Source organism: Ctenopharyngodon idella, chromosome 5, assembly GCF_019924925.1.
Source record: "Ctenopharyngodon idella isolate HZGC_01 chromosome 5, HZGC01, whole genome shotgun sequence".
NCBI lineage: Eukaryota > Metazoa > Chordata > Actinopteri > Cypriniformes > Xenocyprididae > Ctenopharyngodon > Ctenopharyngodon idella.
The window spans coordinates 34114259-34132475 of NC_067224.1; the positions used below are offsets into that span (position 1 = coordinate 34114259).

At 38.5% G+C, this 18217-nt stretch overlaps 1 protein-coding gene across 3 annotated transcripts in view; it reads left to right on the forward strand.

Moving 5' to 3' along the window:
* Positions 1-6564: 6564 nt before the first annotated feature.
* si:dkey-215k6.1 (transmembrane protein 132C) overlaps positions 6565-18217 on the forward strand; it is a 215763-nt gene continuing 204110 nt past the window's right edge. The window contains exons 1-4 of one of the 3 annotated variants that reach the window (XM_051894969.1): positions 6565-6631; positions 7482-7571; positions 9808-10061; positions 10159-10192. In XM_051894969.1, coding sequence (XP_051750929.1) covers positions 9861-10061; positions 10159-10192 — 235 coding nt within the window. In that variant the 5' untranslated portion in view covers positions 6565-6631; positions 7482-7571; positions 9808-9860. Of the gene's footprint in view, positions 6632-7481; positions 7572-9807; positions 10062-10158; positions 10193-17271; positions 17956-18217 lie in introns of those variants that run through there. The other 2 variants (XM_051894971.1, XM_051894970.1) reach the window with 2 other exon arrangements.

An 18217-nucleotide genomic window follows, 5' to 3' on the forward strand; every position in this document is an offset into this window, starting at 1 on the left:
CACCTAATTCTATTTACAACCCCATCTCTTTCATAACCAGTTCATCTCTGTATGGATCTTCTCTAAAGTGTCAGTCACTGTCCTTCAGGTGGATTACAGTGAGAAAAGATTTAATTGGTCTAAAAATACCAGGGTTGTGTGTGTTTGGCGGTGCTGAGGTCTGTCCTGTAAAGGCCTCATGCAGATCAGCACAGTGTTGACATGCGTGTTGTTAAGAGTAAATTGGCTAAAGCTGAGAGAAATCGACTGATTCACAATAGACTGTCAACTAAATAAAGCGCAGAACTAGAGAGCAAGAAAAAAAACATCTCAGGCATGTGCTCTGTTTGAAGATGCATGTGTGTTTCCTGGTGAAATACAACTGGAAGAGGACATACATCAGATAAGTAACAGAATTATTATATATATATATTTATACACTGAACAAAATTATAAACGCAACACTTTTGTTTTTGCCCCATTTTTCATGAGCTGAACTCAAAGATCTAGACTTTTTCTATATACACAAAAGGCCTATTTCTCTCAAATATTGTTCACAAATCTGTCTAAATCTGTGTTAGTGAGCACTTCTCCTTTGCCGAGATAATCCATCCACCTCACAGGTGTGGCATATCAAGATGCTGATTAGACAGCATGATTATTGCACAGGTGTGCCTTAGGCTGGCCACAATAAAAGGCCACTCTAAAATGTGCAGTTTTATCACACAGCACAATGCCACAGATGTCGCAAGTTTTGAGGGAGCGTGCAATTGGCATGCTGACTGCAGGAATGTCCACCAGAGCTGTTGCCCGTGAATTGAATGTTCATTTCTCTACCATAAGCCGTCTCCAAAGGCGTTTCAGAGAATTTGGCAGTACATCCAACCGGCCTCACTACCGCAGACCACGTGAACCACACCAGCCCAGGACCTCCACATCCAGCATCTTCACCTCCAAGATCATCAGAGACCAGCCACCCGGACAGCTGCTGCAATAATCGGTTTGCATAACCAAAGAATTTCTGCACAAACTGTCACAAATTGTCTCAGGGAAGCTCATCTGCATGCCCGTCGTCCTCATCTGGGTCTCGACCTGACTGCAGTTCGTCTTCGTAACGAACTTGAGTGGGCAAATGCTCACATTCGATGGCGTCTGGCACTTTGGAGAGGTGTTCTCTTCACGGATGAATCCCGGTTTTCACAAGCCGAAAACATCCCAGTTCTTGCATGGCCAGCATACTCACCGGACATGTCACCCATTGAGCAGTTCCTGCCAATATCCAGCAACTTCGCACAGCCATTGAAGAGGAGTGGACCAACATTCCACAGGCTACAATCAACAACCTGATCAACTCTATGCGAAAGATGTGTTGCACTGCGTGAGGCAAATGGTGGTCACACCAGATACTGACTGGTTTTCGGACCCCCCCCCATACAGTAAAACTGCACATTTTAGAGTGGCCTTTTATTGTGGCCAGCCTAAGGCACACCTGTGCAATAATCATGCTGTCTAATCAGCATCTTGATATGCCACACCTGTGAGGTGGATGGATTATCTCGGCAAAGGAGAAGTGCTCACTAACACAGATTTAGACAGATTTGTGAACAATATTTGAGAGAAATAGGCCTTTTGTGTACATAGAAAAAGTCTTAGATCTTTGAGTTCAGCTCATGAAAAATGGGGGCAAAAACAAAAGTGTTGGACTTATAATTTTGTTCAGTGTATATAAGACATTTAGAATATTCATAAAATACTTTTTATACAAAGATAACCAATTTAAGTCATTCATAGGTTGAATTCCTGAAAGTATAAACTCTGTGGTGATGTCACAATGATGTAACAATGATGTCACAACATTGTTCTGTTTTGATAATTTTAACTAATGCTGTCGTTTTGTTGCAGGTCTGGCTGAACAATTGAAGGTGAGCAGTAAGGGGCTTTTATTGCTTCAACATCAACAGAAATGCTTTCATAACTGAGAATACAGCTCAATTTTCTACATTGTATTCTCCACAACATAACCTGGGCAGAAAAGTGTAAAGAGTGTTTGGGAAACACTTGAAATTCCATTTAGTCCCACTAATGGTGTCGAAATACACACTTCATGCTCAAAGCAGAGTCAAAAATAAATGTATCAAAAGCTAGCTAGTTTTGCTTTTTAGTCTGGCTTTTTAGCTGGCAAATGTTAGACAAGTTAATTGATATAATAGTCACAGAGAAAAAGGAAAACAAAAGAAGAAGGACTGACAAAAAAAATAAAGAATGCTGTTAGCAAAGTATGCTAACCTTATATTAGGGGGTCTTTGAATATTATGTCGCACTATGGGAGGCCTTTGTGTCAAAAAGGTGAAGCATTGTGGCTTTCAGCATGTTTTTGTAGCTTAGTTTTAATAAATAGTTTTTTTTTCACTAGTTTGTGTTCTAAAGTTACAGGGTTTTCATAGTGCAATGAACTGTTTTATTTCAAAAGATCAAGCACGTTTGTTTCCTCATGACCCAGTTAATATAAAAAAGGCTTTTGTACACAATGTAATAAATGTTATGAAAGTTAAATGTTTTTGTGCTCACCAGTCAGGGTGTCATTTTATGGCTAAAGCTTACTGTGCCCTGTGTGGGCTGTTTAATCTTGTTTAAAGTACCCATTAAGTGCATATTGATTCATTTGATGCTCTGGAGGGTGGCTTTGACAGTCTGATTTGTCTAAGATTGTTTACAACAGCATTTTATATGGTTTAGACCAATCAGGTGGCTTTACAAATACGCAACGAGGATTTTTATGCCTAGTGTAAACAAGGATAGTCTATTCTCCAAAATGGCCACCTGTGTGGACCCTTCAGATGATCCTCATTATCCCATTAGGAATCCAAGCCATATTCGGTTTTGCTCTCATAGACATGCAGGAAACACTGTTTACTGAATATTCATGACAACCTGCCACTTACTGGATGTGTGTCCAACAACTGACAGTCGGAGCGAAAACGTTTCCCCAGCCTGGGAGGACCGGGGTGTGTCTGGTGGGTTCAGATATTCCTCTGGGTGTTGTTGCATCCAAAAATGTCTCTGGCACATTTGGCTTGTGGAGCGAAGCTTATTTTTGTTCAGACAAGGCTGCTTAATGGCTATTACCTGGATTAGACGGCAATCTGTGATGGGAGAGCTGCACGGAGGAGGGACACTTTAGCAAACACAAGCCTTATTTTGAGCAGTTCAAAAATAAATAGAGCATCTGAGAACTCATTATCTCGATGAAGAGAAAATGTAATCTGAACTCTTCAAGACTCAATCTTGTCGTAAGCGGTTTAGATATTCAATAGATGACATCATGACAGTGGCTTGATCTCCATTTCTGTAATCTGATGGAGTTTGGGTTCCTTGCCACTTTTGCCTTTGCCTTGATTAGTTGGGGTTTAAAAGACACTTGATATTCAGCAATATTATCGATTTGACTGCACTGACACTATTGGATGAGAACAAAACTTGAACTGAATGGTGCTATTGTTTCTGTAGAGCTGCTTTATAGCTGAATCGAATTAGTTTCATAACTGATGAACTCTGCAACATCGACACTGTTATTGAACTGAATCAACATTGCACTGACTCGAGCTGAATAATGACACTATTATTTTCTTGAACTTGAATTGATAAACTGTACACAGTTATTGAATTCAACTGAACCAACACTGAACACGGAGGTAAACAATGACATTATTGTCTTTTTAGAGCTGCTTTACAGGAGAATTTGAATTTGCCTCATATTTGATAAAGTTTGCAGCATTGATTCTGTTATTTTCCTGTTTATTACTGTGAAACTGCTTTAAAACAATCTGTATTGTATAAAGGGCTATATAAATAAAGGTGACTTGACTTAAATTTGCAAATGAGAAGCTTTTAAAGCTTGCACTTTTTTTCCGATCTGTCCCATGTGTGCGCGTGCAGGGGTGAGGTGAGGGGTTAACCAGGTATAGGCAAAGTCTCTTTCAAGGTAAGTCTGTTCACTCAGTGGCCATATTTACAAAGGCTCCGTGCAACTATTTCGGGCATCCAAGACCAAGTCCTATCTATTTGAATTATAGACTGTTAAAAAAGATGTACGACGCACTATGGGTTCAAATGTACTATAAGTGGTATCTAAATACATTTTTTTTTAAATACAGAGTTAGTATATTAAAAGCACATTTTAGTTCATACTTCATGGTGTCTCAAAATAGCACAGTTGAGTACACTTAGATGTTCTTAAGATTATCTTAAGAAGAACTAAAGAAGAATTTTTAGTATATTAAGTACAAAATTAGTGCACGAAAATAGAGCACTTTAAGTACATTATAGAGATGTACTTTTTTTTCACTTGGGCCGCCATATTTTGCGTTGCAGTTTCTCCCATTCATAACTAATATAAGTAAACCATCTTTCTATATCTATAGTCTTTGGTGTAGATTAGTGTTATATGTGCCCATGCAGTCCTCATGCCAGGCAGGGGTGTGCAGACCGTACCCGTCTGCCATACGTACATGCTGATGGTGTAATAATGATCAGTAAAACGGGTACCATCTGCCTGCGGGCGTGTGGCACCCAGGCCATTACACCAGATGGCATCAACTGCGCCAGATGATGTGGTAGTGTTAATAAACAGAAGTTTATTAACAGTCCTCTTCCTCTCTCTGTCGCTCTCCTCCTCTCTTCTCATTGTTGTTCTCGCCATCTTGTTCCTTCTCACACACTGTCATCCATGGCCCACCCTCTATACGCTCTTTCTCTCTCTCTCTCTCTCTCTCTCTCTTCCTCTTTCCGCCCTTCTTCCTCTATGATAAGCAAAGCATCTGGGAGATGACACCTCGTTAGCTCTTCTCTCCAGTTCGTTGTGACTCCAGTAAACGGCACAGTGACAGAAACTTGTGGCGTGTTGAGTGCAAACCCCTCATCAGCTTTAATTAAAGAGCTTCTGCTCCTCAGCCAGTCCAACCTGAAGCCTCTCGTTTCTCTGGTGCAGGGTGAAGGTGTGTGCCCCGACCCTTTGTGAGGCCCCCTCAAGGCGTTATGAGCAAATATATTACTAAGCTACATTCAAGCTGCAAATATTTACAATTATGCATTTTGCAGATGCTTTTGTTGTGACTTACAATAGAAAGACATAAGTAATTTGTCAGATTCAACAATATTCATAGTTTACAATTCCAAGTGTAGAAAGCTAGACTAGGAAACAAGCTAGAGCAGAGGTGAAATGCAAAAGGAAGATTATTTTTTATAATATAAAATAATATAATAATGACTGTCTTTATGAGTGAATCTTTGATTAATTCACTCAACTCTTCATAAACACTGATTCATTCAGGAATTAAACTAGCAAACTAACCACTTACTAGTCTGACTTATTTTACAGTATATTTCTAAGTCAGAAGTAGAGAGGTAAGAGTAGTATGCTAGAACGCAGTTCCAAATTCAGCACTTTTTGAGAGTGAGTCATTGAATCATCCAGGAACTGAACACTGCTCATCAGACATGCGCAACAGTCGGTTCTGCTTAGCATTTGTTTTGAACTATCTTCGTTAGCAGGGAGTAAATAGAGAATCTAACCAGCAATTTTGTGTTTAAAATGTAAGTTGCTTAATATTAACATCTTGTTTATTAAATTGTTACATAAAATTAACATCACACACGCGATTACTTTTGGTCTGAATATAAACGCGGCAGTGATTCGGCCATATGATTGAGGCTTCATGCATATACTACTACTCAGGGCCTAAAACTAATTTTTTGCCAATGGCCAGTGACTTAAGAAAATTTACCAGCCAAAAATATTTTTATGATACAAAAACAGGCAGATATGACACCAAAATTTTAGATTGTCCTTTGTTGTTTGGTTAATATTAAAAAAGAAGAAAGTAGCAGTAGCCCCTCACTGCAGAACACTCGAGATCCAGGGGGCGGAGTCGGGTAGGTTAAGGGATATGTAAAGTGGGAGGAGTTGGAACCAGATCCAGGGGGTGAAGATGGGTAGGTTTAGATCCAGGGGGCGGAGACGGGTAGGTTTAGGGATACGTAAAGTGGGAGGAGTTGGATCTAGATCCAAACCCACCCCCTGGATCTTGTGTTCTGCAGTGAGGACCATCTCGAAAGTAGCAGGATTATTAGGATGCTGTCACTTTAAGACCCAATGCACACATGGATGATTCATCATGTTTGCGTTCACTTAAGAGCATAATAACCGACTATGTTTACTAGGATACTCGCTGAGACAGGCGTTTTTTGACATAATTTTGAATAAATTTGACCATTGAAGCGCAGGAAGGTATGAAAGAAAGCTCAGCTTCGCGCGCTGTCGAGACACGGCTTTCAAGTCGCACGATTCGGATGTTAAAGGTGCCCTAGAATTGAAAATTAAGTTTACCTTGGCATAGTTGAATAATAAGAGTTCTGTACATGGAAATGACATACCATGAGCCTCAAACACCATTGTTTCCTCCTTCATATGTAAATCTCGTGCGTGAAAAACACCATGGAAAAACAGGCGAATCTCAACATAACACCGACTGTGACGCAACAGTCGGGATCATTAATATGTCCTCCCCCAACATTTGCATATACCAGCCCATGTTCGAGGCAAAGCAGTATTAACGTCTGGAGCTGCACAGCCGAATCATCAGACGTTCTGCAGGTATTGTGAAGCATGTAAGCAATGACAATAGTGAAAATGGCAGATGGATGCGTAATAACTGTTCATGATCCATGATATATGTAGTGATATTTGTAAATTGTCTTTCTAAATTTTTTGTTAGCATGTTGCTAATGTACTGTTAAATGTGGTTAAAGTTACCACATTTATGTTTCATCATGTTTCTTACTGTATTCACGGAGACCAGAGCCATGTCGTTATTTTCATTTTTAACCCGAAAATGCTTGTAGTCTGTATAATTTATAAACGCATCTGCATTCTTATCGAGTCTCTCCAACTGTGTGTAGCTTTAGCCACGTTAGCCGTTGTGCAGCACTATCAAACTCATTCAGAATCAAATGTTAGCAAACATCCACAAAATACATGCCATACTTACGTGATCTGATATGCTGCATCACGAACAGTTTGTAAAGATCCATTTTGAGAGTTATATTGTGAACTTCAGTGTTGTTTATGCAATGTTTATTGGAGTCGCAAGCTTGGGGGCGGGGAGCACGAGCATTTAAAGGTGTACACACACAAATCAGAGCATTTTTAATGCCACCCCAAAAAAGGCAGGTAAAGGGTTAGTTCACCCAAAAATGAAAATAATGTCATTTATTACTCACCCTCATGCCGTTCCACACCCGTAAGACCTTCGTTCATCTTCGGAACACAAATTACACTATATATCACTATATAAGTCGTTATTTTGTTTTTTTGGCGCACCAAAAATATTCTCGTTGCTTAATAATATTAATATTGAACCACTGTACTCACATGAACTGATTTAAATATGTTTTTAGTACCTTTATGGATCTTGAGAGAGGAAATGTCATTGCTCCCTATGCAGGCCTCACGGAGCCATCGGATTTCAACAAAAATATCTCAATTTGAGTTCCAAAGATTAACGAAGGTCTTACGGGTGTGGAACGGCATGAGGGTGAGTAATAAATGACAGAATTTTCATTTTTGGGTGAACTAACCCTTTAAAACATGGTATAATAAAAAAATCTATGGGGTATTTTGAGCTGAAACTTCACAGACACATTCTGGGGACACTTTAGACTTATATTACATCTTGTAAAATGTCAATTCTAGGGCACCTTTAAACTTCCTACACAGCACGTGAGTAACAAATTCCCTTTCATGCTTGAATATTTACATTGGAAAGGCTGAAACTTTGATGAAGCACTGACCAGTCAACTGTACAGAGCGTTGTTCACATTTGTTCACGATCATGTTCATGTTGTCACAACATTGCATTGTTAGAATTAAAAAAAAATGTCACTGGCCAATGGCAACAGACACCGTTTCATTCACTCGCCAACGGCGATTTTTACTCGCATTTGGCGCTTGGCGAGTGTTAATGTTAGGCCCTGCTACTACTACATTTATAAAAAATAAAAAAATAAAAAAAATAAATCAAAAGGTATTTGCGGATTTGCGCTACGCCACTGATTGTTACAACAAATTTACATTTCAATTAAATACTGTTCTTTTGAACCCTATATTTATCAAAGAATCCTGGATGTATAAATAATATAGGATCATGTGACACTAAAGACTGGAGTAATGGCTGCTGAATATTTAGCTTTGCCATCACAGGAATAAATTACATTTTAAAAATAGAAAACAGTTATTTTAAAATGCAATAGTATTTCACAATATTACCGTTTTTATTGTATTTTTGGTTAAATAAATGCAACATTGCCTTAACATTTTCATAAGAGACTCCTTTCAGACTCCTCTCAATGTCTTATGGTAGTGTAATACTTCCACATCTATTTTTATTGGTCATTCAATGTGTCAATCACATGTGTGAATGCATAGGCCTAATTGTGAATGCAAAAACGTTTTGCTGTTTGCCTATCACCTGTTTAGTATGTGGTTTTGTTGATTTGTGTATTGATTTGTCGCCCACCAGCCATGCTCTGCAAGCAACAGATTTCCCTGTCCTTGTAACATCCAATCAAATAATATTTTGTCTACACTAGAGGCAGGATAACCCTCACAATAAATTCTTTTTGACATCATGCATTGGTCAAAAATTGAACACTGTGCCTCTGAGCTGCAAAAGACATACACGTTAGTGGCTGTAGAGTGCTATTTCATCTTAATCCAAATTCAAAGCATCCATGCATGCTGTAAAGCCTGGGACCCCATATCTCAGATGTTATAAAGTAGGCCTACTTTCTTACAGTGCCAGTGATGTTTGTTTCTCTCTGATGAGAGTTCGGTGATTTGTTTGCATGCATCAAATGAGAGAGCAGTAAATGCACAAGCTGCCACATAAATTAGCTGTAGCTTTTGCATCCTGAGACCTAGTTTGAGTATGATTACGTGTGTGTATCCGCTTCTATACAATCATCTGTATGTAAATTCTGTCTGAACCTGTTCAGATAGAGCGATATTTAGCTTTCATGTGCACACAGAGTCAGACCCTCATTTTCTAATTGCGGCTCGTCGTAGCCATCTGCCACACACTCGTCTGCGTCTCATCCCTCCTTTCTGTTCATTAGCACAATTATTCTCCCTCCGTTTGTGAGCACAACTCCTTCTGGTCATCCAACAGTCATATAACATTCCTGGCACCCACTAATGGATCTTTGTGTGCTGCGAATAAATGTGTGAAGACTGTTTCTGGATTAGGCCTCAATGTGTTTTGTTCTTCACTCTTGAGTTTCATTATTACTGAGTGTTAAATTCGGCTCATTAGCTAAACAGCTCAATTGGCCAAAGTCCTCATGTCAATGAAGTGTTTTCAAGGGATTTGGGTGGCAGATGCATTTTTGAGACATTTTGTAAACCGCGCATCATTGATTTTACTGTGTAAGTAATTGAAGCGTTGTTTAACATTCTCTGTTCTTCACTCTGAATGCATGAATGCACCATGTGCCATTGAGGAATAGTCTTGTGCGCTTTGTGCTAGTATGTACAATGAGTGAGGAAAGTAAATGTTTATATTCAGGAGTAAATAAACATGTATAGAACAAACAGATATAGATCTGCATGATGAGCCTGAATTGATTTATACACACAGATAAACAAGCCTGCGGGTGAATAAGAGGCACGTAAATAACTAAAACAGCGAATTGCCGATTTGATTGCAAGATGGCCCAGTCAGATTGGATGTATTCTAAATCACTGTATTTACATAATTCAATCTCACTTTACAGAGCTCTGCTAATCAGCATGTGTCACGCTGGAACTGCCACGGGACAGAAGGTGAATGGGCCGGTCTTCATTGAAATTCATTGGTGTGTGTACTGAGCATGCTCAGTCGGACTCCTCCCTGCACGCCTCATCACACCGCAAGGTTTTAGCCAGACTGATGAGCAACGTTCGTCACCACAACGACCAAAACAATGTCTCGCTCTGTGAGTCATGCCTTGCGGGCCATCCCACGGGATGCAATTATATGCAAATGAGGGTAATTAAGTCCTTGTGCACCGTGAGACGAGATCAAAATTAATATTTACACTCTTCCTAATAAATCTGTCTATCTCCCTATCCCTTTCTTTCTGCAGGTGGGACGCTTTCTCTGGGGTAATCTACTGGCAAGTGAGATGTTTGCTTGAATCACGCTTCACTAACACTCCCCACTAACAGCAGAATCATGGGAAGTGTGTCATTATTGTTATTATTTCTTGTTTATAATTCACATTATCATTACTTCAGTGATTGGCACACGGCTCAGGGGTCTTGTTTGTTGATCGGCTTACTTTTTGGCAGAATTAGACCTAAAAGCCTAACAGAATGTTTTATTCAGATTATGTTAGATAACTTAACACAAAGAGGGAAACTGTGGGGGTTAGTGTCTGCAAACTTACGGATAAAACTATCATAAAAGTATATAATAATTATTACTAATAATAGATGGAGACATGGGTTTAAATGTTGAAAAGGAAGCAATATTTTTGTACAAGACATGGCTATAATAAGTGACTGGATGTTTTGTCTGTTGCTTAGTTTTACTTATACAGTTTAAAGCTGGATAGTCCCACCTACAGTAAAAGCTCATTGATCTAATGATAAGTGTGCGTTCGACTCGTTATAGAAATTATTTTTCACTTTTTTGCTCTAATGAAATATAATGAAGAGCAAAAATTGCACTGCTTTGTCTATGTCTTTTATGATTCTTGCATTGGCCCAGAGCAGAGGTTCCCAATTTTTTTTTTGACATCCTTTTTTTTTTACTTGAAGTACCCTTTGAGATTTGAAGTTAATATTTCAATTATTAAACAACACATTTGTAGCTGGACTTTAAATTGGACTCAAACCTTTTTTTAAGTTGTGATAGTGTCTCACTCCACATTACATTCACGCTAGTGTTTTTAGGAACCCAATCAAATGTAATAATAATTATTAATTATTATTATTAGTTTTAACTCTATCAAAAAATGGAAGACATTGTTAAATAATATATTACTGTTTTGATAAATTACAATTGTGCCCTGAAAAAAAAAAAAAATGAATATTTGATTATATAATACATTTTATTTTATACTACATACTAATACAGGAAATACTACATACTACTAAATACTAGGGCTGGGACAATACATCGTTGCATCGCGAGTCGAGAAATGATTCTGGATCGATTCTGATATTTTCCGTATGTATCGCGATTCTCTCTCGAATCGATTCTGAGCTTAGTTTTTAACAGCAGATGACACTGCGTGCTTTAGAAACAGCCGTACTCTGCTTCCTTCCAATTCCTTACACACACCACTTGAACCTTCTATAAAATAATCATTCATAAAGATTGAAAAGGTTGAAGCGAATTACAAGGGTGTTTGCAGTGGGTTATTTACATTAATCTCGCGTCATAAAAGCCTTCTGAGGTGCAAGTACATTCTCAGACTCAGCCGAATGCACGAGCGCTCTTCTTCGTGAGCATTTGAGCATGCGGTTAAAAAATAGCCTAGAGTGCCATCTGCTGTTAAAAATTAAAGGATTAGTCCGCTTTTAAATAAACTTTTCCTGATAATTTACTCACCCCCATGTCATCCAAGATGTCCATGTCTTTCTTTCTTCAGTCGAAAAGAAATTAAGGTTTTTGATGAAAACATTCCAGGATTTTTCTCCATGTTATGGATTTCAAAGGACACCAAACGGTTCAAGGTCCAAATGACAGTTTCAGTGCAGCTTCAAAGGGCTTTAAACGATACCAGACGAAAAATAAGGGTCTTATCTAGCGAAACGATCGGTCATTTTTCGAAAAAAAAAAAAAAAAGTAAATGTATATGCTTTATATAAACAAATGTTCGCCTTCTAAGTGCTTCCGCCAAAACCGCATTTCCGTATTCTCCAAAAAGTTTACGCTGTATGTCCTACGCCTACCCTATTCAACTTACGGAAAAATGTAACTGGCGCTGCGTTCGTTCCGTAAGTTGAATAGGGTAGGCGTAGGACATAAAGCGTAAACTTTTTGGAGAATACGGAAATGCGGTTTTGGCGGAAGCTCTTAGAAGGCGAACATTTGTTCATATAAAGCATATACATTTACATTTTTTTCGAAAATGACCGATCGTTTCGCTAGATAAGACCCTTATTCTTCGTCTGGTATCGTTTAAAGCCCTTTGAAGCTGCACTGAAACTGTCATTTGGACCTTGAACCGTTTGGTGTCTGTCGAAGTCCATTATATGGAGAAAAATCCTGGAACGTTTTCATCAAAAACCTTCATTTCTTTTCGACTGAAGAAAGAAAGACATGGACATCTTGGATGACATGGGGGTGAGTAAATTATCAGCAAAAGTTTATTTAAAAGTGAACTAATCCTTTAAGCGCAGAATCGTTTAACAATGCATTTGGAAAATATCAGAAATGATCCATGAATTGCGATGCATAGATAGTATTGTCCCAGCCCTACTAAATACTACATACTAATAGATACATTAACAGTATGTAGATATTAATATAATACTAATATTTATGTCTTCACTACTATAATACTAATATTTATAAATTCTTCACTTTCAAATGTTCAAACCCTCAAGCTTTGTGACATTTCAAATCATTAAGTTTTATTTATTTTGGCGGAGCATTGGTGGAATACTGTAAACTTATGCCCACAAAAATGTTGGATATTATGTGTAAATAAAGTGAACCTAGCAGACATTGCTTTTCCACATGCATGTAAAACTCATAGCACATGCAGAGTTAGAGTACGCTGCATTTACTGTGAACTGAGCCACTCAGAGACACCAAAAACACAGGATCATGAGCTTCTCGCATGTGAATAATCACAGTTCATGAACCTTCGTTTGGAAAACACTGTCCCAGAGAATATTGCATTTTGGTTAGTCTGTCTCCACATAAACCAGCAAAATCAATAGTGCTGTCTTGCAAGCTTTATAACTTGTCTTCATCAACAGAACACAAAATGATGTCAAGATTCACAATTACATATAATTATGATCAGTAACAATTTGCTTCTTTAATTGACACAGCTCCAACTCATTACATAAGAAGGTAACAAGTTTCTTAATATAAATTAAGACTTCGAGGTGGCATTCTTGTTCGCTGAATGTGTTAAGGCCAGTTCACACCAAGAACGATAACTATAAAAATAACTATAACGTCCACACCATCAGATGATATCGTTCTGTTTATTCTAATCACGCGCTGCAGTTTTGTCGTCTGCTGCTTTAAATGCTTGGGCTCTTTAAAGCAGGATGGATTCTGATTGGCTGTCACTGTTTTTATAATTCATCACGTGGAAATGATTCCAATGATATCGTTTCTCTGTGCCATTATCATTATAACTGTGGTGTGGATTTTTCTTTACTGTTATAATTATCGTCCTTGGTGTGAATGGCCCTTTACAGTTGCGCTTTGTGTGTGCCTCATAATGATGTTCTGTATTTGGAATCACTAGGCCATACAGTTTTGTTCTTTGTTTCAGTGGCCTCTCTGTTGGCTACAAAAAATGGTAAACTGCCATACTAGGTGTTCTCATTCGGTCTCCCATAAATAGCCCATGTTACAGCGTGATGGAAGCTGGTGCCATTTTTAGAGGCAATATTTCCTCACTTTACATTTCCCATTGTTGGGGCATCCTCTTAATCTTACATCCTTCACTTTAACCTTTGATCTTTGGCCTCTGCACTCGACATTAATCCTCTGGCCTGTGATTTATCAATCAAATAAGATTCAATACATCAGGGCCAGACAAGGACTCTCAAAATTTCTGAAGGCTTACAAAAGACTTGCGATCTACTCCAAATTCTAGTTAGCCTGAAAAATCCTCTCTTTGAATTACAGATAATACACACATGCCAGTTTACTGGTCATGTCCTGCTTCTTATCTCCACTCTCTGTTTTATCATTATGGATCTCAGAGGAGGCGGTAACAGATTGGTGCAGAATATGGGCAGCGAAAGGATTTGGCCGCATTTTCCAGATACTTTCAGACGCATGTTCCCTCATGAGACACTGGAGTACTCTGTTTCTTTGAATGCGAGATCCAGTTCAAAGAAATGTTCGCACCTCCGGTTGTGTGCAGATTGATGACTCGTGACACCCGTATTTCATCCAAAGAGGCTAGTAAACAAACGATGCCGGACAGGCGCAATATGGAAATGTGCTCTCGATGTCTAAAAGACCAGGAAGTTATGACTGCACACGCTTTGCAGCTCCGTTACGGGTAATATACTCCCAACACATTCAGTCATTATAAACGGACCACGGTCAGGGCCAAATTGACATCAAATGAGGGCTTTGAATTAGCCCTTCTCGTCGGCATTGATTTATGCTCAGTGGTAAATTGCATCTCCTGAGGAGACGCGCGTTTAAACAACAGCTTTTCAAGAGCGTAATTGATCTGGTTGTAAGAGATCCTGAAAGGGCTGGAGGCCCTCAGTCAGGAAAACATTCATTTCTTTGCAAATTGAAGAGAAAGAAAAGTATTCGTTTCAAAGACCGATTGCATTTCGTCTATTTCAAAGGCTGAAAATGTTTTTAGAATGATTACTTGCTTGATGAACCACTGCTAATTTACATATCACAATCTTGTGGGTGTATTTTGTAATATTCATTTTTATTCCTCCGTATGTGACACAGGAGAGCCAAAAGTGACTCGCGCCTCACTGCAAACACAATCGGTTTGATGGCCTACATGATGGTGCTTATTTGCATCAGTTAATTATTTAATTGTGTGTGCCTTTCTTTCTTAATTGGAATATAGGCTGTGTAATTTGGGATGCTGGTGTCGTTTGAGTTTACAATGGCTTGTTTCACTAACTAATGAACGGTATTTCATGAGAGCCTTGTGGTGTGTAACACAGTGTTGCTGGTCTGTCCGCCCCAGCAATGTGCCTGCTAGCATGCCCTCTGAGCCCTGCAATTCACCCACTGTTAATGTGATTCTAATGTATGCGCTACGGTTCAACAAGCACGAGGCTGCCTTTCTGCACCAGGGCTCATGTTTGGTGTGTCAAGGGTGTGTGTGTGTGTGTATCTGTGACAGTAGTGTTTGCGCATGTTTATTCTAATGAGGATCATTGCAGTTTCTGCTGATTGCTGTCCTCTCTAAGGCCAGGTGAACTTCCTCAAGCGACTGACACATCGTGCCTTCATTATTTTAGGAAATTGTTGTAGTCATCACAAACAGCTCTTTATAACTCTTTATTTTGGTTAAGTTGATCATTACACAGTCTCTCAATATGATAAATGGTGTCCCAAAAGTGGTTAAAACATTTCTTTGTGGTATGGAGTATGAAGAAATTGGGATTTTTAGCATCACTGAAAGGAAGAGCTAATTTGTGTATGTTCACTAGATCTCTGACACTGAACATTTTCAGTGTCAGAGATCTAGTGAACATACACAAATTAAAAATTGCATATGAACTGCCACAGCTTGCTAGTGATGGGAAAGTTCTTACATGTCCTGAAATTTTGAATGTACATAAATTTAAGAGAATTTTTCTTCAACTTTTCATGACTATACCTTTACTGGTTCAAATATTTTATTTTTCAAATACATTTGTGTGCTTAATTGTTGTGAATTCAGAGCTTTTACTTACTGTATCAAAAAATTCTGGTCAAATTTTGCATCTGCAAATGCCCAGCTTTGCAATTTTGCAACATTTTTCCACATTGTTGCATTATACCCATGCTTTTTTTTTAATAACTAATGGCCACCTAAAGACATGTTTAAGTGTGGAAAAAATACATTGTGAATATCAATACTTGGGTCTCTGTGGGTTAAGCATCTCTATGTGTGTGTGTTCATACTGTATGATAGAGGAACAGAGGGTAAGAAGGCAAGAAAGTGAGACAGAGAGATACAAGAGAGCCAGTCGTATTTGTTCTAAATGCACAATGCAGTCCATCCAAAAATCTGGGCCAAAAAACATCGATCCCAAAAGCTGGGCCTGGCGATTAGATTCGGGAAGAAACAGAATGCATCGGATTCACTTGCTGCATTCATCATTCACGCACTCAATAGCTGGAAATATTCTGCCTCCTGGAGAAAAAATAAAACGCATGTTTGCAAATACAGCTCCTGTAATCATCAAAAAGGTAGTTAAGGACTTAAAAGCCTTTGATTTAAATGAATTAGTTTTGTATTTTAATCAAAAAAGAAGTACAAAAGACAATTTATACAAATGCAATTATCTTGGTTGATATCAAAAGAGCTCAGCTTTGATTTCTACCAAGACATTATTTCAACTAATGTTTTGTTTTTTGACAGGAGATTCACAAATCAAGACATTAAATGCATATATTAAAAGAGGAAAAATAGGAAGGTGTGAGACCTTTCAAATCTTGAATTGCTTGTGCCACTTAGACCACACACAGAGAAAACTTATTCAGTTAGTCCTCACTAGGGGTCCCCATTGCTCCTCTATTTGATCACAGAGACACACTTATATATTCCCACTAAATATATACATTTTCTCATACTTCCATTATATTCCGAAGTACTTTACTTTTGCATGCCTGTAGCCAAGGTTATAGGTTTAATTTCCAAGGAATGCATACTAAGAGAATTTATAGAATAGTAAAAGTAAACTGCTCAAACCAACATCTGTTTTACTTTGTATTTTTGGGATTTTTTGGGATTTTTTGGGGATTTTCTGCATTTTAAACTGGCGAGGCCAGATAAACCAGCTGAACACCAGCTTGGCCAGGCTGAGAGACCATATTAAACTAAACCTCTAAGTTCAGCAAACCATTTTTTTTTTTGTTTTTTTTTTTTTGTTTCAGCAGGTAAATTTATTTGAAGCCTGTCAGAATGTTAATATGAACTAAAGTCATATTTGTACAGCCCTTAATCAATTTTAACATCTAAATCCAAACTATCATGTCTTGGAAGGCTGTATGTAAAAGCTTTATATATATATATATATATATATATATATATATATATATATATATATATATCTATCCCTTTCCCTTTCTTTTTAATAAACATTAGAAGCTTTATACATATATTTCTCTTTCTTTTTAATAAACATGAGAAGAGAATGCGTAAAATTTGCGTTTTTGTAAAAGAAAATGTGTTTTTGCTCATCTAGCTGCCTCGTTGGTGGCAAGGATGAGGGGGTTTCCTTGTTTGCGATTGGCTGTCTTTTTAGTGCACCTGTTCTGTCGGAAAACCCCATTGGCTAGCTAAGATGTCACTCATTTTCGCCTCTTCTTCACGCGCTTCCCGCTCTCAGCGCTGGAGTACCAGCTTGACTGTTGGCCTTTCTGTCTCAGGAGAACTACGCGAGTAAGTTCATTTAGGCAAAGCGAAGATAAAAATCAAACATGTCAACGCAAAAGCAGCGTCATAGGAGCGATGGGAACATTTCAGAGAGAGTCAGCGGCGACCGCCGTTGGTTTTGCGTTCCCGTGCGCCAAGAGACGGATTCATAGGACGCGCGTCTACCCACCGTTCTCGCGCGGAGAACACCACCAACTTCTGCGGCGCGTGACTTCATAACGCCACCGGTCCGGACCTTTATACTTGTGTTTTAAACTTTATGTATTGAAGGAATAATAACACCAGAGGAACAATGACAGTGACTTTCCCGGGCTTATAATAACGCTTTACCACTTTAGTAAAGGGTTTGATTCTCTTTTCCAACGGAATTTTGGTGATAGTTAAAAGGACACGGATTTTTTTGAGGACCGCAACAACGCGAATCTGCTGCCGAACCAGTTATATTATCACATGACTTTCCACAGGATTATGTTATTTATTCAACAACTTCTCAAACTAGACTATTCATAATGTCGTTTTTGAACAATATACTACAACTCAGAAAGCCAAAGATGATCGCTGTACGGATGGCGTTACTGCACGCGCTCCTCGTCTCGTCTCTCCACGGAGGTAAAGAAACATTAACGCACATCCAAAACTTGTTGCGAGATGGCATATCGTGCAGAATAAATAAAACAAGCATGATAAAAATTAAAAGAATTCTTCGTGTATTCAAACAACTGTTATTAAGAGGAATCTCAGTGCGCTTTCATGTCATTAGCGCGAATGCAGAAAAAGTTGATGCAGACTGCTCCCTATTCCACTTGACCCATTTTAACATCTTAATTTACACTTGAAATATTTATAGATGAATACACACACTTCTGTGGTT